This window comes from Oenanthe melanoleuca, chromosome 7 (genome assembly GCF_029582105.1).
Source record: "Oenanthe melanoleuca isolate GR-GAL-2019-014 chromosome 7, OMel1.0, whole genome shotgun sequence".
Classification (NCBI taxonomy): domain Eukaryota; kingdom Metazoa; phylum Chordata; class Aves; order Passeriformes; family Muscicapidae; genus Oenanthe; species Oenanthe melanoleuca.
In genome coordinates, this window is record NC_079341.1 from 22,965,832 (window position 1) to 22,992,492 (window position 26,661).

At 47.0% G+C, this 26,661-nt stretch overlaps 1 protein-coding gene across 2 annotated transcripts in view; it reads right to left on the bottom strand.

Annotated features, from left to right (window-relative positions):
* Positions 1-1,009: 1,009 nt before the first annotated feature.
* IGFBP2 (insulin like growth factor binding protein 2) overlaps positions 1,010-26,661 on the bottom strand; it is a 56,766-nt gene continuing 31,114 nt past the window's right edge. For both annotated transcript variants that reach the window (XM_056496242.1, XM_056496240.1), the window contains exons 2-4: positions 6,192-6,415; positions 4,667-4,807; positions 1,010-2,917 (exon numbers count right to left, since the gene is read on the bottom strand). In XM_056496242.1, coding sequence (XP_056352217.1) covers positions 2,750-2,917; positions 4,667-4,807; positions 6,192-6,415 — 533 coding nt within the window. In that variant the 3' untranslated portion in view covers positions 1,010-2,749. The remainder of the gene's footprint in view (positions 2,918-4,666; positions 4,808-6,191; positions 6,416-26,661) is intronic.

Below are 26,661 nucleotides of genomic sequence, written 5' to 3' on the forward strand. Positions count from 1 at the left end.
ACCGGGAGGGTGGCCCCAGGCACTGCTGGGTTCTGGGCATCTCTATCACCTCCAGCCATCTTTGGGCAGCACCTGGTTCAGAGCACCCACCCTGCTACACAGCATTCCCCTCCATGGCAGCACCTGAGCCACTCCAGCTCGGCCCAGAGGCACAGAACAGGGTATCAGTTTTGCTATTTTTTCCATGTTCTTCAGCTTACATCCCACCCCCATCGTGCCTGTCCTCTTTGCCCTCCCCTGCAGCCCCATGCACTCTCTGCCTCATGTCCCCATACAGTTTCCTGGTGCTCCTCACCACTGGCAAACCCCTCAAGCATGTGCCAGTCTGAAACTGGTGGCAGGGGGTAGAACAGAAGGGCAAGAAGCCCAGTGGCTTTGCCTCCCTTTGGGGAGTTCAAAGGGAAACCACAGCCACCTGGATGCAGGATTCTGGGCCAACAAAGAACCTCTTCTTCAATTGTAATTGAATGTAATGTGGGTTTTTTTTTTTTTTAATTTTTATTATTATTTGCCTCTTTGTGATGCCCAAACACCACGGTCTGCTGTCATACTCCCTTTGGTAGCACTTCTCACCTTGGGAGAAGGTGCAAGACCTCCCTCCACAGCCCCATGAGTGGAGCAGCTCAGCCGAACTCTGGTCACACACAGAGCCTGTATATACCACCCTGCACTCTTCCAGCAGGTTCACAAGAACCCATGTGTATAGCCAGGCAAAGGAGGAGACCCCAGTTCCTCCCTGCTCATATAACTGGGGCCAGTAACAACGAAAACCTCAGCTCCCATTACTGCCCATCAGCCATGGACAAAGGACAAACAGGGACAAATTTGTGTGTGATGTATCAGACAAGAAATGTGTCCTGCAAGCACTGTGGAGGGGAAAGACAACAGTTTTCTGGCATCCTATTTAATTTATTCCAACTTTATGTAGCTCAGCTTTCTTAAAAGGGAAGAAGGCAAGTACATAAGAAAACTTCCCAATTCCTAAACAAAACATAGTACAAACTGCAGATGAGAGCCAGCATGTGCAAGTTTTATATGAAAAAGCAGAACACCCTCAGATGTTAACAGAAAACAGGTAGCATCATTTTTACAGTTTCTTGGTTTTGCATGGAGGTGTGTTTTCTTCTTTCATGCCCTCCCATTCATACACATCCACATATACCCATCCCGACTTTCCAAAGGGGGTCCTTCCCCTGTCTCCTCCACTGCCATGTCCCAGCCCCTGCAAAGGCATGAGGGCCCTAATTTGCAAAGCCTACCTGTGCCCTTCACACTTCAGATCTGAAAAGTGGGTCCAAGAAGGGGGACAAGAAACAACAAACTATTTAAGAAAAGCCCGAGACGTTTACTCCAAGGAGAGGATTTTTGCAATTGCTCTAATAAGGACATCCATATTTAAAAAAAAAAAAAAAAAAAAAAAAAAGAAGAAAATAATAAAACCTCCTTTCTTAGGCAATGGGGAAGTTATTTATTCTCAGCATCAGTGTGTTCTGTACAGAAAGAAATCGACAGGTGAATTAACAGCAGAGACACATCTCTCCTCAGCATGTCCAGCACAAGACCTCTCAGAGCACCTAGAATCACTTGGATTTCATCTATACAAATGTGTATGTGGGCAGAGGAGTGTGTTTGTGTGTGTGTGTTTGTATGTGTGTGTGAGAGAGTGAGGGCCTTTACACAGCAAGATATATACTGTAATTTACTTACAAAAAGAAAAAGTTATGTGCTGAATAACAGGTGCTCACTTCAGTCCCAAGCAAAAATGGAGGGACAAGGGCAGCTGCTTGGGGACGCAGGTTTTAGAGGTTTTGTTTTGTTTTTTTCCTATCTAGAAATAAAGAAAAAATGAATGAGAGAAAGAGAGACATTCCCTGGCTTGTTATCCTAAATCTACACACGCATCCTTCCACCCAGCCTCAGCAAGTTCATTTTAGCTCCCTCGGCATAAGCTGATCCTAAGAAATACTGTGCAAAAGCCCTTCAAATCCCTTGGAAAAACAAGCATTTAGCTTTGCTATCACCCAAAGGCCCCATGCTCCCAGACCAGTGGCTGAAGCCGGGTCCCTGTGGAGTTGGCTGTGCCCTAGCACGAGCAAAGGAAGCACCCAAGAGTGTTGTTAGGGGGTAAGGTGGCAGCTGTCTCATCTTTAGCCCTTTCCCTCACTGCTGCTTCCTTGGGGAACACATCCCAACTGTGGTAGTATATTCCAGCTGGGAATCCAGGGTCTTTCTTCATTCCCTCCCTCCCATACCACATCCCATGCCAGAACTGATGGCTGGGCTGGGGCACAAGAGACTGACTGGCAGGACACAAGAGGCAGGTGACAGTATTTACAGTCTTTGGTCTTGGGGAAGAGAGAAACAGAGGGGGAAAGGCTGGGCTCTTTCATTTTTTACCTTCTCCCACTCATAACAAGGGGTTTTGTCCCCTGGGAGGGGTCAGGGAGCACATGGCACTCTGTGCTGGAGGGTGCAGAAAGACGCCGCAAAGCAGCAGGGAGGGCGAGGAGCAAAAAAGACCAGTTCTCTGGTTTATGTTGGGTGAAAGACTAAGAAAGCAGTCCCTTCTCCTTGCAAACCCCCCACCGCCTTCCCCTCCCGTTATCCCTCCCCTCCCCAGGAACCAGGCAGCTGAGGAAGGAGGGCAGCACCCAGTCTCTTCCAGAGCCTAGAGAGACACGCTGAAACCCATGTAAAATCCAGCACTGGGGCACAGTGAGCCACCTCCAGCCAGCAAGATCACGTCTGTCTACTGGCTCCGCAGGGCGTGTGCTCCCCGGTCCTCCTGCTCATGGGCTGTATAGAAGAGGTGGCACTCGGGGTCCCCGCGGATGGTGGGTGCTCCCTGGATCACCTTCCCATGGATGGGGTCCACGCACCAGCACTCGCCACGCTGCCCGTTCAGCGACATCTTGCACTGTGGGGAGAGGCACAGGACAGCTATCAGAGTCAAGAGAAGGACAGAACAAACCACTTCCCATGTCACCCAGCCCAAAGCCCCAGCACTGGCAGAGCTGGGGTTTCTCTAGTGATCTGCCACTGGTTTAGATTCAGGCAAAATCCATGGGATACTGTATCCAACACCCCCAGAGCGTATGCTGCACCAGCAGTGTTACTCCAGCAGTCCAGGGTGAGAGCTGAACCTCTTTCCCAGGAGCTGTGCCAAGGTCCAAGAAGCCAACTTTAATGAACCAGAAGGACAAGTATCCCAGAAATGCATCACCCTTTGCCAATTGTGGATGAAAGCATCCAAAGAGACAAAGATCCCTTGGGAAATTGGGATGAGACAGACTGACGGAGGAGCTGTATAAAATGCTTCTCACATGCAGGTTAGGCTAAACAAACATCAGATCAAGGTCTCCACAGCCAGACCAAACAGAAATTCACTTATCCCAGAACAGAGTTGGGGACCATGGTGCATCTGGACCTGAACTCTGTCCTCCCACTCTTGTTAGAGAAAAGTTTCTTGGTCTAATAGTTATTATTCTCCTCCTACCCTGCAGTGCTGCAGGCACTTTGAACCTGATGTTCATCCCTCCAACCCCAGCAGATACATTTCTGAACAGGGTATAATGGGAGATGCAGAGGTTACCCTACACAGGCCAGTGCAGGCTGACTTGTTCCCCAAGCACAAGGAGCAGCAGAGACTGTTTTTTCTTCTGTAGCACACAAAGCATCATTGCAGTGTGGGGGCTCATTCCCCAGACATGGCTCATCTTACAGGCAATTTGCCAGCTCTGCTCCATCCAGGCCTTCCAAGTGTGCTCATGCTGGGGGATCCAGCCAGCCCATGGGGCTCTTCAGGGGTGGATGGGTGAGGGTCCAAGTGGGACAGAGACAGGAGAACAGACAGAGAAGATTTTCTCAGAGCATACTATTTTTTTTTTATTTAATGTTTCTGATCAAGGGGCAGAAGTAGCCCTGAGTAAAAGGCCTGGCCATGAAAACAGCACGGGTCCCCTCAAAAGGCTCAGCTACCAGAGATCCTTATATCCAGGTACTGTTCACAGGTGACTCCAGTCAACCCTGCATCAGCTGTTGTTCTACTGTTTTTGCTGGCAGTTTTTTCCCCATTCCTCAGCCACTGACACCTGGTGGTTTTGCATGGATGAAGCCAGGAAGTCAGAATTCAGACACACAAGTTTTCTGAGTTCCTCTGGGCCCCATAAATACCTTCAGAAGCATGCTGCACCCCAACCCCCAGCCTGCCTAGAAGAAATCCCTCCTGGAGCCTTGGGACCAGCCTCGACTTGTGGAAGAAAATTAGTAAAATGCAGCAGAAACCTTCCTGACTCCCAGAAGTGCCTTCTGCTTTGTCTGCAAGACTGGTCAGTATTCAGTCCCTCTCTGCTTTTCTCCTGCAGCAGGGCCCAAGAGAGGACAAGACCTGGCTCAAAGGGGAAGAAGAACTAAACTGATTCTCCATCTCTGGACTGCCCACAGCCATGTGTGGATATGGATTTCATCTCCACTCACAAACCTGTGGCTGCAGCTACACCTGAGAGTAACTAAACCTGTCCATGCCACGTGCAGCATTTGCTATTCACCCCACACCTCACATCATGCACAGGGTATCAGCCCAGCCCTGAATTACGCATGTTCTGTGTCTGCACACAGTGGGGACAGACAGCGAGCCAAGGGCTCTGCTCCCACTCTCCCCACCTACCTGTTTGAGATTGTACAAGCCATGCTTGTCACAGTTGGGGATGTGAAGGGAGTAGAGGTGCTCCAGGGGCCCTCGCTCATCTGGCAGCCGCATGGTGGATATGCGTTCCAGGACCTGATCCAGCTCCTGCTGACAAGGGGTCTGAAAACAGCCCAGAAAGCAGAAAAAAAAATGCATCAGGACAATGGTATCATTCAGCATCAACTCTGTGAACAATGGAAATACCAGTAGGGATGAACACATCTGCATCCCTAAAGAACAGGTTTACCACTAGGTCCTGCTGCAGACTTCACCTCCAGGCACCCAAAATCAGACATGCATGTCTCCATGTGCCTGACAGGGCCAAGAGCCAACATAATACCAGGTCCCAAGTCCTGGATACAGAGGAGAAACCTCAGAGAGGCTACCATGGCTCCCACTGGTGGTGACACGTGACATGAAGCAGGGCTAGTCCAGACAGACCAAGAGGGTTTCCATAAGCATACACCAGAGCACACAGTTTTAGCCCAGAAGTGAAACTCAAAAACATGTGAGACTCCACAGGAGTGGAAAGGAAGACCTGGGGATGGGAGTACCCAAAGCCAACGTCTGGAGGTATTCTTCTTGGTCCACAGCAGCTCCCAGACAGGGCTTCTAGCCAAGGAGATGTCGTTGAAGTGTGTCTGATGTGAGCCAGAGTCCACACCTATCTGCTTTTGAGGTAAGTGAGGTTTTTTTGTTGTTTTGGGTTTTTTTGCAAAGGAGCAGCAGCACTGTGTGAGCTCTCAAAGTTGATGGTGCCTGCATTTTATTTCAAACTTCTGTTTTGCCTAGTCCCTGGAAGGTATGAGGACTCTTTTAAAGCTCCTTTCTGTTCCTGTGCTCCCCAGATATGAATACTCGGTACATTTACAGGGATGTATATTGTGGACCCTTTGGGGTGGGTTTCCATCTCCATCCCATCGAGTTGCTTTGATCAAGCTTCCCACTAGAGGGAAGCCACGGCCAAGAACTGGATAACAGGATAACAGGGACAGGAAAGGAGACTGGGAGGTCTTAGCACACTCTCCCTGCTACAGGACAGTCACACAGGTCATCCTCGGGGCTTGTAGCCTTCTTTAATCTGGACTGGGGCTGCCCTGCAGCAGGCAGACAGCCCTGCTTCTGGCCCCTCAAATCCCCTTGGGCCACACCTGCTTAGGGAAAAAGGGTCTGAGAATGCCAGTCCATGGGAAAAGGGCATGCCTGCACCCCTGCAGAAGTGGGTGTTGAGCCAGCAGAAACCCCTCTTCTGGAGGTGAAGCTGCAATGAAAATAATGCTCCTGACCAGCATATCAAAGTTCATCAGATGGTGTTTTCAGCCTCAGTATCAGGCCAAAAATGTTTGCTTTCCTCTTTTGCTTTTCCCCACTTTTTTTTTTTTTCTGTTTTTAACAGAAAAACAGTTTAACAGTTCATTGCAGATGCCACTTAGGCTTTGCATTCAGCATTTCCCAGTGAGCCCACAGCTGCCCCCCTTAGCTCCCCACAGCCCTGCCCACTCACCCTGCCCGTCGACAGCCGTGACTTTTTGGAGTCCTCGTGGTTGTGATGGGCCTTGCTGACTTTGCCCATCTGCCTCTGCTGCTCGTTCACCTTCTCCCTCATCACTGCCAGCTCCTTCATGCCAGTCTTCATGGGCTTCCTCCCTCCAGCTCCACTCAGGATCCCCACGGTGCCATCCACGTGGTTCTCAGCAAGAATGCTCTCAGAGCGGTCATCACCATTATCTGCAGGAGACGGGGCAGACAAGGAAAGCGTCCAGCTCAGTCAGGCGCTGCCTCACGTGTTCATCCTGCCCTGGATCATTTTCAGACGTGGCTGGTTACCAAGCCATAAAATCTTTGCATGCAAAAACTTTAAATTACATTAGCCCTTTCATCTGGAAGGTGAGAATAGATCCTTTCATTCTGGAGTTATTACCACTCTAAAAGACAGTTTAGAGAACAAGGGAAATAGCTGCTGTAGAAGTTCTTTCTGGCTTTTCTGTGACCTTCTAAATTACTTCCCAAGAATGCAATTTTCCCATCAGAAGTCCAGTTGGATTAGAGATGCCAAGTGTACTTCAGCTCCAGCACTTAAAACCACAGTGATTAGTAACAATACCTGAAGTCCTCCTATCATCCCCCAGAGTATCTCCAGGAATACTTACTCAATATTCATATGCTAAAATAAATTCTCAGGCCTGCTTTCAAAAATACCTCGCCTCTGTTCTGTGGCCACATGGCCACCTTAACATCCTTTGGAGATCCTGCCATTTCAGTGATCATCATCCCTGCCATACCATCTTTCCCACTGTTTGTCATACACTGTGTTACTCATTTAGCTTCTACCTACTTCTGCATTTGACCACTTCTGCTGACCGTGGAACAGTCACGACTCAGCCACTGCTGAAAGCCACAAGGTCCCAGCTAGTTCAGCCATTTCAAAATCAGTTAGCAGAAATCTGGGGATCTCTGGACTTTTTCCATCTCCTCTACTCTGTGCTTTATGCATTTTCCCGATTCACCAGGAATTTGTGAGAGCAAACCTTGCCACAGCAGGACACAATGGTCACAATGCTGCAGACACCAGTCTCTTCGGAGTTTGCAGAGCCAATGAGGACTGATCTCAATTCCTCCTGTTTGCTCCAAACGTCCAGGAGGTGACAGCTGATCGCTCCTTGCTGCCTGCTCTGATCTGGCTGAGAAGCACATCTAATACTATAGCTGAACATAATATTGAAGCTGACCCTGAATTAACCTGGAACTTGAAGCAAGACCTCCAGAGGTCCCTTCCAGCCCAAATTAGGACTGAACTCACACAGGCCCATCACCTCCCAGTGCAATAACCCAGGCCAGGCTTTGTATGCCTCTGTATGTCTCTGTATGTCTCTATACAAGACCTCTTCAGCAGCTCTACAGGTACCACACCAGGGGACAGACCAGGCTGTTCTGGTGGTGGTGACAAACAGGAAATATCTTTTCTGTATTGCCAAGGAAGAACTGTAGCACCCAACTTCCCAGCATCAGAATTCTCTCTGGCACCTCCAATTTCAGCTTTCCAGCATTGTGGAACTCAGCACTTACCTAGAGGTAAAGAAATCATATCAAACTGTGCATCATGCAGGGCAAGCAATGCCTTAGCTCACATAACAGTGCTTAATTTATGGATCTCTCCTGCTTCTCAGAGGACCAAGCACACAGAGCATTTACAGATGTTAGCAGCTCATTTTTTCAGAACACACATGATGATGTTTTGTCAGGGCATAGCCCTACTGTCATGACAGACTGAAAAATTGTAATAGCAAGTGTTTTATTTCTGCCACAGCTTTCTAAGCTCTTTTCAGAGCTCTTCATTACAATCTCAAGCTCACAAAGAAGAAACTGTGAGAAAAATTTTGTCTGAACTTCCTCAGCAAACATGCAGCTGCTGGATGCCAAGTGGCCCAGGTGGTCTGGGTCAAGGAGCCATCCAGCCCAGCCTGCCATTCACAAGAGACCATCAGCAGCCACTTGGGAGCAGAAGGACCATTCCCAGTCTGTGCTGCAGACCAGCAGTAAAAGCTCTTTCATGGCTAAAGACTGCATCTGACCCACAAGATTCAAATGCCACCAAAAGACCCATCCCTCAGAGGATTTGTCCAGTATCTTTTTGAACTTCTTCACAATTTCCAGAAATACTAAATACATTTGGTCCGCAGGTTTTTAGCTGCTTAGGTAGCAACTGAAAAGGAAACATGGGGCATAACCAGTCTGGCAAAGTCCATTACTTTCCTCAGTTCTGGTTCCAGATGAGAACTGAGACCAGGTTTGATAGCCAGATGGGCGAGCTCAAAGTCTAGGCTGCTGTCTGGTGACTGCCATCTGGCCATCATCCTAGGAGTCAGACAGGCAATATTTTGAGCAAGAATATTCTGTTTATACGCCAGTCTCCCCGTTAATTAGAAACACATAGTGAGAAGAGAGAAGCCATGAGGCCGCCTTTAGAGAGGATCAAATAAAAAGGCACCATGAAGAGAGGGGCAAGGCTGGCCAGGCCTGATCCTCAACAAGCTGCTTAGGAGAGTTTTAGCCTTCTGACCTCTTTTATGCTCCTCTCCTTGGTGCTCCCCAAGTTGTCAACAACAGCAGAACAAGGGCAGCAGCAGGGCAGCTTCTCAGACACACCACAGTCCTCTGCTTCATTCAGAAAGAGATGGTACAAACTGACAGAAAAGCAGCAAACTGGAAGTGATGTCTTCCCCCATCCATTCTCACTCCTTCCTGCCTCCAACTAAAATATATAGACATCTGCCCAAATAAGCACTGTGCTAGTAAATGCAGGCGAGCTGGTAAGCCTCTTGTCGGCTGATTCATTCACAAAACCTGCTTCTGATAATATTTTTGCTCATTTTTCTCACTTTCCAATGCTAACAAATATCAGCCCAAAGAAAACCACTGATGGGAGTGGAGTGTGCAAGCCAATGTGCATGAACACACCCAGGGACAGGAGAGATTGGTCTTGGCTCCCCAGGCACCATCACAGGAGCAAGACTGGATCAGCAGCCAGGAAGGTCTAGCTGCTATTGACTGTAAGCTCTCCTCTCAAAGGCCAAGCCAGGCACAGTGAGCCATGCCTTTGACCTTGCTGCCAAGCTGGACTGGTCCACCTGGGGATGATGGCAGAGCCCCATTGCAGCTTTTCCCTCTCCCAAATCTGGTGCTGCTCTTAGGAGAAGTCACCCTGACTGGGAGCTTCCAGGAGTGGCTTCATCACAGGGGAAGGGAGATGAGACAGAAGAGGTTAGCCCCATGTGCAGACCAGTGTTTCTTTCAGAACAAGCAGCATGCACAGGAGAATGCTGAGCACCAGCTGTGATGGACCATGTTTGAAAGAACAAAAGGGCTGGGGAGCAACAAGAAGAGTGGGGAAATAAAGACTCAAGGTCAGGACACCAGTGCCACAAGCCAAACAACCCTTCTTGCAGCCAGATAATGCTTTTTAATGCTGCCCAAAAGCTGCAAGTCATGCTTGTGTATTGCAATCCATGAACTAATGAAGCCACCTACCACCCCTACTATGCATGGGATGGGCAGGTATGTAATAGCCTCAAGACACAGAGTCCTAATCTGTCTGTCATCCTGGCCAACGCCTTTTTGCTGACCAATTTCAATTCACACTAAATATATCTGTAAGGGAGTGGTGCCAAACTCCAAAACAATTGTTTTATAGTTCTTTCTTACGGCATGTGGAAAACATCTCCTGTGTTATTTCGGATCAAAAGGTAGAGAGCTTTGTGCAGGGTGGGACAAGTGTGGCAGGAATCTAAGCTGAGATAGCTGAGGTTCTCCTGAATGCTGATGTAAAGTCCATGAAACACCTCTCTACTTGCCAAGAAAGTATTTCTTTATGGCCTTTTTCAAGGAAAATTCCCATTCATTCAATGGGGCGAGGACTTGGCTGAAGAAAAAGCCTGTTCAAATGGCCATCAGTTAACGTCTGTAGGGAGCTGCACCGTCTCGCCAACACTTTCAAAAGCCACTACCAAATTCCAGTGCTGAAATTTTCGGGAATTGGGTTTGAGACCTCTAGGCACCTCTGCCGAGACAGCTGAGAAACACAGAGGGGCTGAAAAACAACCTGTCACTTCCAGAGCTACGAGAAAAAATGTACCATACAAAAAAGGGCAGCTGCCTCAGGTTAAAAATATATTTTTATCCCTTTGAAGAGCCCTGAAGCGTATCTGGGCTGCAGAACGGGATGGAGCCAGTAGCACTCACTTAGCATGGGAGGGCCAGGCTCTATCACAGGGAGCACACACCATGCCAAGGACTGCAGCTGCCCTCACCAGTGTTGCTCCTGCTCTCTCTGCACTTGCTTTCCTTCATCAACAGCTTGCCCAGAGGGTTTCACATGCACTTGCCTATCTGCCCGGGGTGTTTGTACAGTGTTTAAATGCTGATTAAGGTCCCAGACCCACAGAAAGTTTCACCCAAGTGGCCTTCAACACCCTGCCTGAAATCTCATGGACTGGGGGTCCTGGCTGTGTCCTTGGCTGGACAGGGCCTTACATCTCCCTCCCGCAGCAATCACAGCCTCCTTTGGCCAGCACCTTCCTCCTGAAGATGTCTAAGGGCCTTGCAGTTCATTAATTACCCTGAAGACAGAAAGGTGCTCATCCTGAATTGCACATGGTTAAAGAAAAACAAAAAAAAGGCACAAATGTTTCAGACTGCTGCCCAAAGCCATGCAGGGAATATATGGGCAAATCCAGAAGCCCAAGTCCTGGCCTGGCACTACACCATGTACAGGAGTGAGCACACTTGGGGCTGCACGAATGCAGCATCCATGAAGAGATTTTTCACCCTGAGCAGTGTCATCCATCTTATCTAGGTTTGGGGTTTTTTTTGCCTCCAATTCTTTTAGCTTTTTGTGTCTGCAAGTTCTGCCATTTCAGGATAATTTTAATGCCTTATTGCTTGCCACTTTTTATTTTGAGGAGCAGAGCTGCCTGTCGAAGACTGCCAGGAAGCCAGTGCTTGTCCTGTGCAGCCTGAGAGCAGGCAGAGCCTTTAAGCCTGACCTTTCATATACACAACAGCCCCAGCAGAATAATTATTTGTAGGCAGGTAGGGAAGGAGCAGACAAACCCCAACCACAGCCCCAGTGACCTCTGCTTCATCAGTCTGCAGAGTACTTCTAGAAGAGCCCTGGGGAAAGGTGCAACAGCTCTGGTGTGTGTGTTATCATCTGGAATTCAGAAACCTCAGAAAAACTTTGCCAACAAGTATTACACTGGCGTAATTTTGTCACAGCAGGAGCTGCCAAGAACGAAGCCCACCCCTACATCCAGTACCTGTGGCCCACACCCTACCCCAAAAAAGGACCCAGGGTTTGCTGATGAGCACTGCCAACTTGTAAAGCACCAAGCCCATGGCAAAACATCCATCCACACTCGGCTGGCAGCAGAGGGAAAATGGGGGAGCACTGGTACATGGTCTGACCCCAAGCATCATCAAACCATCTGCAGCTGTCCAGAGGCAGACGAAAACGCCATTCAAGTTTCACTCTTCACTTTGCACAAAAGTGCCTCTGGAAATGCCACAGAGAGAGCATAAGCAATGGACTGTGTAGGAGAGGGGACAATGGGAGAAGGTCACACATCAGAGAAGAAGCATCACCTGCCCTGGAACAGTATCTCTCACAGAGGGCAACCAAATGGCTCAGGTAAAGCACAGAAGAGAAGACAATTACAAAGCAATTCTCTTCTGCACTCCTCCTGGCCATCAGCAGTTCAGAAACCAAAGCTATTTTGTCTAGACTGGTTTTAACAGCCATTGACAGACCTAGAGAAGGAAAAGCTGTGTGTGACCCCTTCTGGATTCCAGTACAGGGACACCCCCATATTGCTTCCTGTCCCCTCTCCCCAGCCAGCAGCCTGTTCTGCTTAGCCTCATCCAGTTCTGCACAGAGAACATGTCATGTTTAAACTGTTGATTTGGTTGCAAAGGACTTAAAAGTACAGAGGTGTCTGTGCCACCCAGCTTTTGGGAGGACTAGCCTTAAGACCAGTCATCCTACTCTCAGAAACACAGGCTACCATGGGACACAAATCACTTCAGAGCATCTCTCCATCTGCTGAAGAGCTCCCCGGGGCTCTCTGCACTGCCTGCACTCCCAGGGTTATTTCATCATACCAACTTGCTCAGTATCAGTGAGGAATTGCACACCACAGCCAGAAAATTCCTGCACTGGTCTCCAAGAGCTTGCTTTACCTCTGTGATAAGCTGTCCACAAAGCATTCTCAGATCTCCTGGGGCTAAAAGCCCTAGGGCTCTGCAAATACACCCCCTTTTCTTTTTTTTTTTTTTTTTTTTTTTTTTTTTTGCCATGAGATCTTTTCAGCCCATCTCTACTAGCAGAGAGAGAACGGCATGTTCTGGCCAGGGGTTGCTTAGCAAGCTCCTCTCCCTGCCCTGAGCAGCTGGCACTGAGGGGTGATCCAAGGGGCACCCAGTGCTTTCCTTTGACTCAGGCATCCTACAGGAAATGCTTTATGCTCCTCCAAAGTGCCAGGGACACTGACTCCAGGCAGCACAGCTCTCAGCAGCCTACTTTGCTCTCTTTTCTCTGCCTATTCCTGGTGGCTGGAGTGCTCAACTTTCCCTCCTCCATCCACCTAATTCCAGAGCCAGAGGAAAACCTCTTTCCACTGCACAGTGCCCTGTAGCACACTTGTGCACTTCTGCACACAGAGCCCTCCAGCAGCAAGGCAGAAGCAATACTGGCATGAAGCTGAAGTCTGACGAGGATAGAAGAGGGACCCAGATGTCCCTTCCCCCGGGGCTTTACTTCAGCCTTTTTTTCTTTTTTTTTAACCATGTTTGTAGATTGGTTTCCCAAGGATACAGGGCTTGTGCAATTCTACATCCTACCTCTATGTGTTTCTGCATGCGCCTATGTTTGTGTGACTGCCTGTCTCCCTATTAGCTCTCCTCCCCCTCCACCTCCCAATATATCTACAAACACGTCAGCAATGCCAACTGCATCTCAAACAGGAACACAATTTGCAAAAATAGTAAGTTTCCACCATTTCATGGAAATGTGCAACCAGGCTGAAGAGAGACAAAATAGCAGGGTTTGTTTTGTTAGCTTTCTTTCCAAATGATTTGACTGAAGGGCTGTGTAGCACATTACCAGTCCAGTCTGTGCAGACCCAGCAAAGCACAAACCACTGCTGGGGAAGATCTGCTCCAGCCCTCCTCCTGCCAGCAGTGAGCCTGCACGTATTGTTTGCAACATCCTGCTCTCTCCAGCACCAGCTGTTCACTGTGTGCCAAGAATGGTTAAGTGAGAATGCTGCTCAGGACCCTCAAAAATGCAGGAGAATGCTTCAAGTCCCTTCATTTACCAAGCTTCCACTTACAATGCTGCTTTTCTTTCACCATTCTTCCCGAGCATGGAGCTGCTGCTGCACATCCCAGTGCACAGCTACAGCAGAGACACACTGGACTTGCCTAAAAGCTGAGGCTGAGGGTCTCATCTCATGGCTGATGACAGTGCTTTTGTGCATGTACTTAACCTCAACATGTGTGAAGGCAGTATGCTCAGGGGAAAGACCTTAAACACGTTTGGAAGGTTTTGCTGAGTGAGGCTCTCCGAGCTCCCTGCCACCATAAAAGCATTCCCCCTTCTTAGTGAACCGTATCTCAGCCTTTTCAACACAGTTCTACAATTAGCCCTCTGCAAAGCTCCAAGCTTCCCAGCAGAACCAAATGAATTAACTTGAAAACACTTCCCAGCTTAAATTAATTGCACTGGAGCTTCCCGATTTGACATTGACCCTGTCTGTAAAATCCCCAGAGTAGTAACTACTCAGTCATTAGGGGCTTCTGCCTGAATGAAAGAAGCCATTAATCCTACCAGGCCAAGCCTCTGCTCTCCTTCCCTGCTTACTCACATGCATCTGTGTGGTCTTCAGGCACCCCAGAAAGCCTTAAACAATTTTTAGTATAAGATCAGCACCTAAATCCTTGGTTCCTATGAATTTCCAGAATAAAAGTGAACAACAAAACCACCTTATTCATTTCCTATAGGTTTAACCACTGTGTTGGAATTATCTGTATTTCCACAATGGAAACATGGGCTCATCAATAACCCCAAGTCCAAATCTGTCAGGGTTTTTACATCCCACTGTCCAGAGTATGCAAGTACAGAACAGTTCTTCTTATGGCCATAAGGGTGCCTGCATGTTCATTACTCTCTAGATGATCTCTGTTTGACATTAGGCTGCTGCACCTCTCTTTCCTGCAGGAGAGCCAGATGCTGCCAGAATTACAGGAGCTTTGAATCTCAACAAGTCTGATTCCCAGGTATGATGCTCTGCAGCCTGCCAGGAAGGACTGATGAAGGACTTATGATCTGATAGACACACAATCACAAACAAGAAACTCTTCAAAATCACACTAAATGTTTCTGCCTCCCTCACATATTGTAGCATAAAGGACCTTTTCAGACTATTTTCCTGTATTTAAATTATTACCTTTATAGGTGCAGGTAGCAACAAGTAAACACCATGCTAACTGGAGATAGACTGCCAAGGATGGGTTTGAACCTGCACAAATGAGAGATGAACTTCTAGAGGAAGTACATCTGTCCATGTCTGTTGGATAGGGTGCTTTAGCCAAATACAGGACATCTTGCTTCAAGGAGAGGTGGCTGAGGGAAATTTTGTGGATTTTATCATTTAAGAAGCTAAGGGAGATAGTCTCTGACAATGCCCTCTGCCTGTTCTGGCTCCTCAAGGATAGACAAAAGCTCACCAAAAGTCCTCTGGCTCTGGAAGCCCAACTGCAATTCACTGATTGGTGATTCACCATTCGGTGCCTGTTCACAACTCCCATCAGGATCAATGGCCGCTGGGGACACGGCATGACTGGAGGAGCCTGCAGCAGAGTTCTGCACTGTCTGGGAAGGCTGTGTGCAGCACAGCCAGAAGTCTGATCTGACCTTGCATCCTTCAAGGTGGAAAGGTTGAAAAGCCTCAAAACTAGGAATAAAAAAACCCTAATCAAACAATAAACAACCCACAAACAAAGAAAAACATCACTTAAAATGCAAAAAGGTGCTTCATCCTGCCTGTGAGAGCCATCTCTCACCTATCTCTGGTATTGCTCTGCTCCCTTCTCAGCCACATTGGCTTCTCCAGTTATTATGCATACAAATGGAATGAACTTCAGTCATTTGTATTACTAGTTTTTAAATAACATCTGACTTTTCCAAAGTCAATTTTCCAGACAGCAGCTCAGGCCAGGGCTCCCCTTACCACCCGCCCAAATCTCAGTGCACATTTCCTCAAAGTCTGCCTTTTTCAAAACACACTATTATTACACTAGTTTCTTCCTACCTTCTCAGAAACTCTGCCAGAGCCCAACAGCCAACACCATCAGTGTCACCTTAAAATCTGCTGGGCCTACTGTCCCCACACAGCCCTAAGCCATGCACCAGCCCCTAAAGTCAGCCCTGTTTGCTTTTTCCCCAGAACCTGCATTCCCCAGGCACAAAGCACAGGTGCCTCCAAATAAAACCAGAGTGCTGAAATGTAGGTAAAAGAGGGAGCATCTGCTGCAATTTAGTTGAGCCCTTTTTGCCCACAAGCATCTCCCATCTGCTTCCAGCAAGCACAGTCATTATCTCCCCCTCACAAGGGCTATTACTTAGTTGCTATATCCCACATTTAAGCCACAAGTTGAGCTGTTCCCAGATTGTGTTTTTTTTTTCTCATTTGACATCCAAGCTAAGCAACACCACAATTGTTTCAGGTTATGTCAAAACACTTTGGTCATCTGTTCTTGGGGCAGTATTTCACTCAGTTTTGCAGTCACTTTGCTCAATTTCTTTAACCCTTCTCCCAGCTAGAGGCAGAGCTGAATTTGAACCCTTGTGTTCAAGTACTCCATGAGAAGGGACTGAACTAGGGCTTGCATGTGTATTTGTTATGCACATTTACTATTTATCTTAGTATGTGCATTTACTGAAACAAGGCAACTGCCATCTCTATCAGTCTTCACTGATACAACACTGCTACTTACTGAAATAACTGGGAGCTTTGACAAAATTAAGACTTTTCAGACTCATCCCACTGCTGACTGGCACATGCACACATGCAGGAACACAATGAAACATTCAAACTCATGGATATTCTACCATGGAGAAGGCAGCAATTTGAACTGTAATAACTGTTTGTGACATACAAGGGCCATGCACATACAAGTAATGAAGGGACCTTTCTGGTCCCTCAGTGATTTCCAGCCTCCAGAACATACAGAATGGCCACATCCATGCCACTTGGCCTTCAGGAGGGGAAGTTTCCTCCCCACAGGTGTGAGGGAAGCAGTGCCAGGCAGCCTGCTGCTTCACTCTGATGTTGTTGCTTTGGTCTCTTGCCTTTATAGAAAAAAGGGCTGGATCTCATTTTGCTTGAAAATGACTCTCTATTTTGGGCCACCCATGAAGTTGCCCAAATTCAAACTTCAGGAGTTTGCAGACTCCTGCTGAGCAAAAAGGCAGGAAGAGGGAGTCATAAAAACTGTGGTAGAGGAAGGAAGAAAAGACAGGGGAACCTCAGCAGCTGCATTCCCAAGGAGGGTTGCAAAGCTTAAGAAACAGACCACCACAGAACACAGTGATGGAGACAAAGGTGATAACCCAGCTGAACCACTGGAACAGAAGCTGGGATGCACATCAGTCAGCTTTCCATTTACACTGCTCCAGAAAGCATTTTGTGTACAGCCAGCCAGCAAGCTCAGCACCAAGTGCCCTGGTACATTTACTTTACACCTAATCTACACAGCACCACTTTCTTGGCCACACGATCTGGGTACTACTTAAATCCTTGGAAGAGATCCAGGCATGTGGCAAAGAGCACTTGAAAAGTGGGATCTGATGATACACTGGGTGGGATGACTCTCAAGTTAGAGAAAACCACCCCTGCCTTTGTAAACAAGGCAAACAGTGAAACACTGAGCTTTGCAGGAAGTGCAGGGAATCCCTTGGCTTCAAGAAGGACTTCCCACGGAGCTCACCCCAAAATGCCAAATGCCATAAGCTGGCTTGCAGCATATGGATGTTTACATCCTCCTCCAAACCAACCCTGAACAGGGTGTATGCCTGGTGTGGGTCAGTCTCCCCAGCCACAGCCCAGACAGCTGCTCTGCAGCATGTACAGCTCACACTGCACTCTGCTCACGTCCTACAGCATGCAAAAGGTTTCACCTGGCCTTTATCTATGGTGTTTTGGAACCCCCACATTTTCAAAGCAAAATGCAGCAGTCATTTAAGGGCACCTAAGTCCCCAAGCATGGGATCTGGGGAAGGAGCTCATCAAGGGGGCACTAAACCATCCCAGAACCTAAGGTGGGAGGCTGTCAGTAGGTGGGTTGCCCTGGAGTGCTGTGACTAGCACTGCTCTCAGACAGACCACCACAACTGGAAAGCACTGTCACCACAGCCATTCCAGAGGCAAGGGGGCAGGAGCCAAGGAGACAGTGGCTAACAACAGCCCCCAGCAGCTACATACCCCCTTTCATCAGGTCCCAGCACAAAAGCACTGCTGCACTATTCCCCATCAGGAAGCAACAGGCACCCCCACCAACCTCCACCACACTTGGTCCATAAAGATCCATTCCATTAGAGCCACTGTTGGCACATCTGTTAGTGCTTTAAAGCACATACATCTGGCTTAATTGAGCACTTGACTTTATTGCTGCTTTATCTCCATTTTCTGAACAGGCCTTGGGGAGAGGGCTTTGTGTGGCTGAAGTTTGCTTCTTTTTTCATTCTTCCTTTTAAAATTTTTTTCCCACTGAAATCCCACCTGAAGCAGGAATAAAAGCCACCGTGACAGCTGCTCACAATCTCTGGGGCTGCTTTTAGGAAAGTCTCCTCTCTAAAAAATAAACCCCATGTAAATATTCTGGTCTGTGTGCTTCAAAGCTGCAGACTTCAACCCCACCAATCCTCCCTTTCCACTCTGTTTCCCCGGCAAAAAAATCAGAATTAGTGGCAGGTGGTGGTGTAGTACATGTCTGGAAGAAATAAAAGAAAAAGGATCTTGCTGCCCCTGCTGTCTCTGAAACTTTGCCTTTGCCAACTTACAACAAACAGGAAAAGCAGAATCAAAACACAGCCCCCATGTCCCCCTCCAGCCACCCAGTGCAGGCTGTGCTTGGTGCCAGCTGCTGCTCATAACAATCACACTGCAAGGATCCTCTGGCACATCCTTCCAGGTGGCCTCAACAACAGAAAAGCCCAGCTCAGGAAGCCTGCACTTGAAGCACACAGTGCTTGAATCCCTTCCAGAAAGTACAAGTGTCCTTCATACCCCAGACTGAGGAGAGGTTACCTGAAATGCCCTTTGCCAGCTCCTGTATGCCTGTTTCCCTGTGAAACCAGAAGCCAGGCACACAGTAGCTAGGAACACAGAGGAGCACTGGCTCTAAAGCTGGCTGTTTTCCCACTAAGCCACCCCAAATACTTTACAGCCTGGAAGAACAGGATTGGTGCCTCCTGGGGCAAGAAGTTTGGGCACCTTCAGTGCCATCCTCACAGGGATGCCTATGCCCAGCATCCTTCCACAGCTTTCAGGCCATGATGTGGGATGGGCACCATGCCAGACAGTATTTCTCTCCCTGCAGACTGAGGCTGAGACTGCTCAGCTGGCCACCTGACTGTCATGGAGCACCAAATGCACACAAATAAATACATTATGCTGCTTAATACTAACACAGAATGCAACCTACACAAGGGGCCCAGGAGCTGTATACCTGCTAAAAGCAGGATGACCTGCTGCAATCAGGACTATTGCAGCTCCAGGGCAAGTGGTTGAAGTGATGCTTCATCACACCACCACACATCATGGCTGTGATGCAGCAATCCCCTCAATCTGTTTCAGGCAGCCAAAAGGGAGCTCTCAGTTACACCACCACTTGTTTTTCATGTCCATCAGGTATGTTCCCCACCTCCACCAGCCATCTCCCAAGAGTCCTGCCTTGACCTCAGCTCCTTGTTCTCCTGCCTGCCACCTACAAGGTGTCACACCTTGTGAACTCTGTGGCTCTCAACTCTTCCAATGGAAGCAGGCATCTGCATCCTGCCTGACTCTCCACAAGAATAAGATATTCAAAGCACTGTCAGCTCTCCCAATGCTGTGTTCCAGTTTGATTTCATGCTGCAGTGCTGAGTCCAACCATCCTTTATCCCTGTTGCCTGGTATCTTTTCTCCCATGTCTAAGCACAAAAGCCACCCTTGAAGTGAGCAAAAAGCAAGGCAAACTAGTAGCAGCCAAATGAGCTCCCCTGGTCCCTCCTGTCCCACTCCAACAAGACTTCAAACCCAGGAAAAGAAATATCTGAATAGTGAAGTGAAAGAGAGTCAAAATTTAATTAAACTCTGCACTTCCTATCCCAAACTGGTAATGGATATTCCTGTGTGTTTGATAATTATTCAGGTACTCTTGTTTCACTAGAGAGGAAAACAGACCTGTCCTTAACAAGACAAACTTCTGGATTCCTTGGGAAGAAGGCAGCAAATTACAGTCTCTAAACCTCTCCCTGCCCTCCTCTCTTCTTCCAGCACAGCTCATATCCACAAAGCAGAGACATCTTTCCTACAAAAAAAATCCCTCTTTAGGCTTTGCAGTTGAATGCAGCTGGACTCTACCTGTGGGAACACCAGTTCATGTTATCCTCAAAAGGACACCCCATCTTCCAAAGTTAGGGAAAACAGAGAATGTAAGTACTGCTGTACAACCCACACTGACACTCCCCCCTTCAACCAAGATGGAGAGAGGGGAGAGCAGATGGCTTCTGCAGCATTGCTTCCCAGGAAAACAGGGAGCAGTCAGGAAATGAGCTGCTCCTCTGTGACCAGCAGCTGCTATCAGGAGGACTGTAATGACTGATCATCTCCCCTGCTTCTGGAAACCAAAAACATAGGGACTTTCCAAGCCAGAGGCTGCACATGGATCATCACATTTCTTGGCCAGCCATACATCTGTGAATTTCTATACTTCCTTTTAGATGCCATATATATATCAAGGCCATTTCCAGCTTCTTACAGGAGTAACCTTCATAGTTCAGTTCTGTGCCCTGCTTGATCTTTTCATGGAATGCCAAATGAAACTGAAAAATAGTGATCTTCTTGTTCCTGCTTCATAGCCTTCACAGACCTTCAGAATGCTAAGTGCACCTGCTGTGCACCATGCACGCCTCCAAAATCAACCACAGCCCTGGTGAGGGGCTGGGAGCCAGGACACCTCTTCTTTAAAAAGGAAGAAAAATGCCCAGCCTCTTTGCAACTACAGAAGGCCTTGGCATGAGCCAAGGGCACAGGAAGAAAGCCAAAGCACATGGAAAACAGCAGCAGCAGCTCTTACTGCTGCCTAAGCGGAGAGCTGGACACCACCCTAGAGCAAGGAACTCAGTGCAAGCTCCTGAGGAGCTGCACAGGGTGCCCTGACACAGAGACCCCTCCAGTGCTGCCCCAATGGCACTCACTTCTGTCACACAGTGAAACATGTTGGCTGAGGACCAATGAAAACACCTTCTAATGGGATTTTTCAGGTTTCAAGCATATCAGTGTCTGGCACAGGCTAAAGTAATTAAGATGACTTCCAAGAGACAATCTGGCATTGATTAACCAGCTATTTACCACTGAACATTACAAGTTCCCACTCTAAAACTCTGCACCCTAACACTTGCTATTTCCTAATTGTTTTCTCCCTTGCTCCATTCCTGTCTCTCACAAAGCCCAGCTGTGGCCTCTCACACCACTCCCTCAGCCTCACCGTGCTTTGCCTTGCTAAATAAACCATGATGGTGTCAGCCAGACTAAAGCTGAAAGGCTTCCTGAGGGTTAAAGGGAAAAGCATGTTGCTCTTGGCAAACAGATAAATCCAGTTTTCACTGAACAGGTCTCAAGATGGACAGCCACAGCCACATGTGCTTGCAATCATCATATTTACATTTGAGTCTTCCTACTGAATACCAGTAGGAAGAATACCAGGGCAAGAAAAGCCTTGGGCTGATCTCATTTCTACCAGCTTCATTTGGCTGATCCCTACACAGCCACAGATCTCTTCATCATCAAGTTCCTCCAGACCAGAGACATCCCTAACACTGCAAGAGCTGAGTTAACAACTCATTTCACTACTACTCCCTCCTATATCACTTAGAAAGCATGCCTGGAGGAGCAGCCAACAGGTAATGCTGGAGGGAAGGGTTTGTAGTCAGCAAGAAGGAGAGTTACTGGTGGCATTTAAAACCTCACAGGAGGGGTAATGCAAATTTTGCATTCAAAGACAAGACTTGTAACAGGACCAGAGAAGGTAGAATGGGCATGTCCAGTTTCAGGGCACTTCCACACACTCTCCATGTGTAATATCTCCCCTCTTTGAAAGGGAATTAGGAAGGTCTTCCATTCCCAGTGAGTTCCAAAGGAGCAAAATACACCCAGCCTCTGCAGTATGTGAGTCCTTCCCTGCAAAGCTGCTCCCAGTGCCCCCACATGGGAGATGCATGGCAAGGCAAGGAATCAGTGGGACAGGATTTGCCTCTTTTAAGGTCTGCAGAATACTATGTAAATATTTATTATTAAGGAGGTGTAAGAGAAGAGGAGAATGGAAACTGCTTATCAATAATGAAAAGCAAAAGTGAATAAAACCTGTGCAGATCACCTGTGGAGAAAGACAAGCATCTTTCTTGCTCCTCAATTATATAATGGAGCACTACATAAGAAAGTAGGACAGATTGGTCAGATAAGATACTAGAAAGGAAAAGGGCAACCAAGGAAAGTTTGACTACACCTACAGTTAAGTCTAGGAAGACCAAAAGGAATTAACAACTCTTATAAATATGCAGCTTTTATGAAAACTACTGGATTAGATGAACATGGACAAACCAAATAATTAGCCACTGGTATAGTTTACAATAGGGTTGTGATAGTGTATCATGTTATGAGTGATTTTAAAGTCAAGACCAAATGTTACTTCTAGTGTGCCAGTCAGAACAGCCATTCACACAGCAAAAATCTGTGGTCTGAACTGGACAAGGAAGCAGGCTTGAGAATGGGACATTGTCCTTCTGGCTGTGAAAAATTAACCTGGGAGCATCAGAGATGGATGTCCTAAGAGATGACCTGACACTGTGTGGAAAGATCCCTGAACCAAGAACCTCCACCAAAGAAAAGGGCAGTGCTCAGATCACACCTACTGCACTGGAGCTGGATTGGAGGCCTCCAGATGATGGTTCCCTACAAAAGTGGCCTCGATCAGTTGCCACAACAGACAGGATCAGCCTGAATCCTTAAACTGGACAGAAAATGGAGAAGCACCCATACAATGAAACAGCCCCAGAGATAGACAAAGGAACAAACTCCTAATAGAGCATCAGCTGGTGGAAAATGTGAGAAGTCATCAGAGAAGTCATCCAGACAAATTAACTTGGAAAATGGCAGAAGGCTGATGAATATTTGGCATCAAAACAGCCATCAGCCTCCCTGTGATGTTCCCAGAATGAAACTGTAGAACAAGCCATAAATAGTCTGAAGTGCATCTTGCTCCTTTGCCCCAAAGGCAGCATGGCCATGCTGGGGGAGCCTGGAAATGGAGAGAAGCAAATGCTTAAAAATCTAACCCTCACTGAGTCACAGGAATAAATCAGTCTAGGAAGGCCCACTGTAAGCTGGGGAAGAGCCTTTTGGAGGCCTTAAAGGCATGTGACACTTCTCAGTTTCTCCCCTACCAGCTTTTGTTTCATTTGCAATTAAAGTATCAGAGCTGCCAGCTATCCTTTTCCCTGTTTCTGTCAGGGTTGTTGGCCTCAGACAACATACCTGATACCTCCTCTTAAGCAACCTATTCTCTATCTCTGTTCCCAACTTTACCACATTATCTAGTCATTGGCATTGTATAAGGGCTTTGTTTCAAAGCCTTCCCCAGCTTACCCATTGCAAATACTCACTTTCTGATCACTTGCTCCATTCCCAAATCCCCTTTCATTTAAAGTTTAAGGTCACAAAGTACAGATTTCCTCATTTCAGCTCCCCCCAAAGCTGGAGTAGTTTGGCTTGGCTGCAGAATAAACTTTAGAGCCTAAAGAAAACAAACACATAAGACACTTTTGCTACTATGAAATGCTGAGCAATAAAATCTCAGTAAATAAATAAATAGATGGAAACTCGCTTTAGGTCAGAGAATGTCATGCCACTTGGTTCACTACAGTTTAAAATAAAATCAATTTTAAAAACAGGCAGACCAAGGACCCACACCTAAAAAACAGTTTGAAAATTTAGTATGGTAAAACTTTTTCTGAAATAGAAATACTGTTTTAGCCTCAATCCACTATGAATGACACCCCAAATTCTTCTGAGCACAATTTTATTTTGCATTTGGTCTTGATCATAATTTGGTCACGCTGATCTTTAACAATCACCCTCCCATGACAAAACCTTCTGTCAAGCTGAAGGAGCATTAGCATGGCAGGTTAACAGTATGTCCTGTGTGTTGACAAAACACACTGCTGGGCTCATGAGGAGAACTAAAACATCAGAAAATTCTTCTTTTAAGAAAAAAAATCCTCCCTGAGATTAGTGCAAGGGGCTCCTGAACCACTGGACACGAGACTTGCCATCAGCCACATCACAGCAGCCTCCCTGGGAGCAGGAAAGTATCTGCCCTGCCCTTGAGGTATCACCTGGAGATGGCATCCTAGAAAGACCGTGCTCCAGCCAGCAGATGATGCCATATTTTCTAGGCAGGGTATTCTTAGGGCTGAGTTATGGTATGATGTCCTTGTGCCAGCACTATTTTCTCACTCACAGTGCTCTTTCCCCTCCCTGTCTTTGTTTTCCTCCTGTAACTCGTCAGAGCAGCCAAGTCCTCCCCATGGCACAAGCTCCCACTCCCCTGGAGCTCTTCCCTGCACCTGTGCCTGCCTACATCCATTTTTCAGGCTCATGACTGCTGCTGAGGGCTTGCCAGCTCCTTTCCAGGGGGTTAACACTTCCTTCCCCGTGGGACACTTCTCTGTGGACACAGGGTAGCCTGGGTGACTTCTTCAAAGCAGGATGGGAGAGCCCTCACCCTGGGATCAATGAACACACACAGGTCTTAGCTTTCCACTGGCAGTTTCACTAGCAAAATTCCCATTCATCAAAGTCTTCAGCCTGGTCTTTCACTGCCCATCTCAGCACTCTGTTCTCTTCAGCTTTATCCTGACACTCTGTGCCACCCACATCATTTATCCCAAAGAGTTTTTCTGGGCTTTCTCTCTTCATAGCAATGAGCCTAACAGTGCAACCACAAGTATTCGAGATCTTCACACCTACAGTTTCCATCAGGGCTGGTGTTCCTGCCCTCTGACTGATTTCAATCAGTTTGATTCTTTGACTTTTAGTTCTTACCCTCAGCTTCCAAGATTTCCACGCCCTCATCCCCTCCAACTATAGTTAATAATGAAGCAAAATTTGGTTAATACTGGACCCATACCTACATTATCTTTGATCTTCCAGTTTGTCCTTGCTGCACAGCAGCTTCAACTCTAATTTTATTTATGTAGCTGAGAAACCTGTTGCTATTTGTTTTAATTTCTTTTGCCAGACCTAACGCAGCATGACTTTTGGCAATTCTCATTTTATCCCTACCCTTCCTGACCTCTAAGACATTGCTTTTTTGCCAATTAGTCTTTTTTTCCATTCCTTACAGACTCTCTGTTTAATCCCAGCTATCCTTTTTAAGGTGGCTATTCACCAGCTTTCAGCAAGGAGCCCTTTCCTGCCCTGTTTTCCTCTTCTGCTTAGGACCCTGGTCCACATAGTTTCTGCACCTCTGAATAAGAGGCTCTGTATCCCCTGCATTCATGATTCTCTGTCCAGATGACTTCACCCACCAGGTTTTTTCATTTTTCAAAGTTTGCCCTTTCAAAGACAAGTATCCTAGTTCCAGATCTACTTTTGTTTAGGTTTCTATTTAATTTAAAAGGAATCCATTTTATGAGCACTAGGTCCAAGATTCCTCTGTACAATCAGGCCCTCTTAACATCAACACTAGTTACCAAAACAAAACCTAAAATAGCACCTCCATTTGCTGGTGCTCTATTTAATGAAAAAATCTGGGCTACCACATCCAGGCATATCTATGTTTTACCTTATTAACAAAACATGTTTGCCAACGTGTATTCCTAGATATTAAGATACATTCCTAAGTTCCCACGGCAGTATTATTTTGGAAACTTTTATCTTTCCAATAATATTACTGAGACATTTATCCACACAACCACTGCCACCCCATAGAATTTTCTTCATTTTCTTAATCTTCATTTTTAATTCCACCTTCCCCACAGAGGTTGCCTTTCTTGTCTTTACACTGCTATAGCTACTAGTCCATATAGGCTACATGCCAGTGCTTCTGGTATCACCAATTCTGGGTCCTTGATTTCTGATCACAGCCACCCAGACCTTCCTCCTTTCCAGTATACTATCAAAGAAAACATAACACACCATCACAGAAAAACACCACCACAAAACCCTGTCAGTGCAGAGCATTTAAGTCTGCTAATTGTGGCCTCATCTTTGGTCTGTTTGAGATGGAGTCAGTAGTGTTGGCTCAACATGAGGAACTGTGAATGGACTTGTCATGGATGTCACAGGGCCTGGCACATTTCTTCATCAAAACCAATGTCAGCCAAAAAAAGAGGAAATGCAAATGAGAGAGGATGAATTAGACTAAGACAAAAATGGATTCTGGTAGACTAAGAAAGTCTCAGTGCCCATTATGTTACTGTGGGACCAAAGAGTTTTGTTTTCAGTACTTCCTTTGTTCTTGATCCCACTCCAATTTTTGTGTGCTCTGTTTCACAGTGAAGTCCTTGAAAGCAACTAATGTGGCCCTGGCCATAATCTGCTTAAGGTAATTTATGGTGGTACAATACAGCTGACTTCAGAGAAGTCAATCTTGACACCAGGAAGGTCCCATAAACTGTCTCAGAGCCAAGTTCATGAACTAGGATTCAAGGGAATTGGATTCCAGCCCTCCTCCCCTGCTTCTGCATCCTTAACAGACCTTGAGGAAATAATTGTATCACTCTATCCAGCAGTAAGCATCTATAAAAAAGGGATCATAAAAATCCCATTTTTGACAGAATGACTGACAGATCAAGCCAGCAGACAGAAAAACAATCCCTGTAACTATGGCAAGGACAGCCACATACCCAAAATGAACAGATATTCAGGTGCAAGTCCCTTACTCTGACACTGGCTGGGCTTTTAGTGTCACATAAATAATTCCCCTTTATTTTGTCACACTATTATCACTGAACATACAGGTTAAAGTAAAAAGGGGCAGGGGACTGGGGAAACTCTGATTTCTTTCTCTTTTTAGCCCTGCAAAAGCTGGAGGTGCTCAGCAAAATCCAAAAGGATTGTGGTAAGGATTACCTCACCTGCCTTGCTTCAAAAATT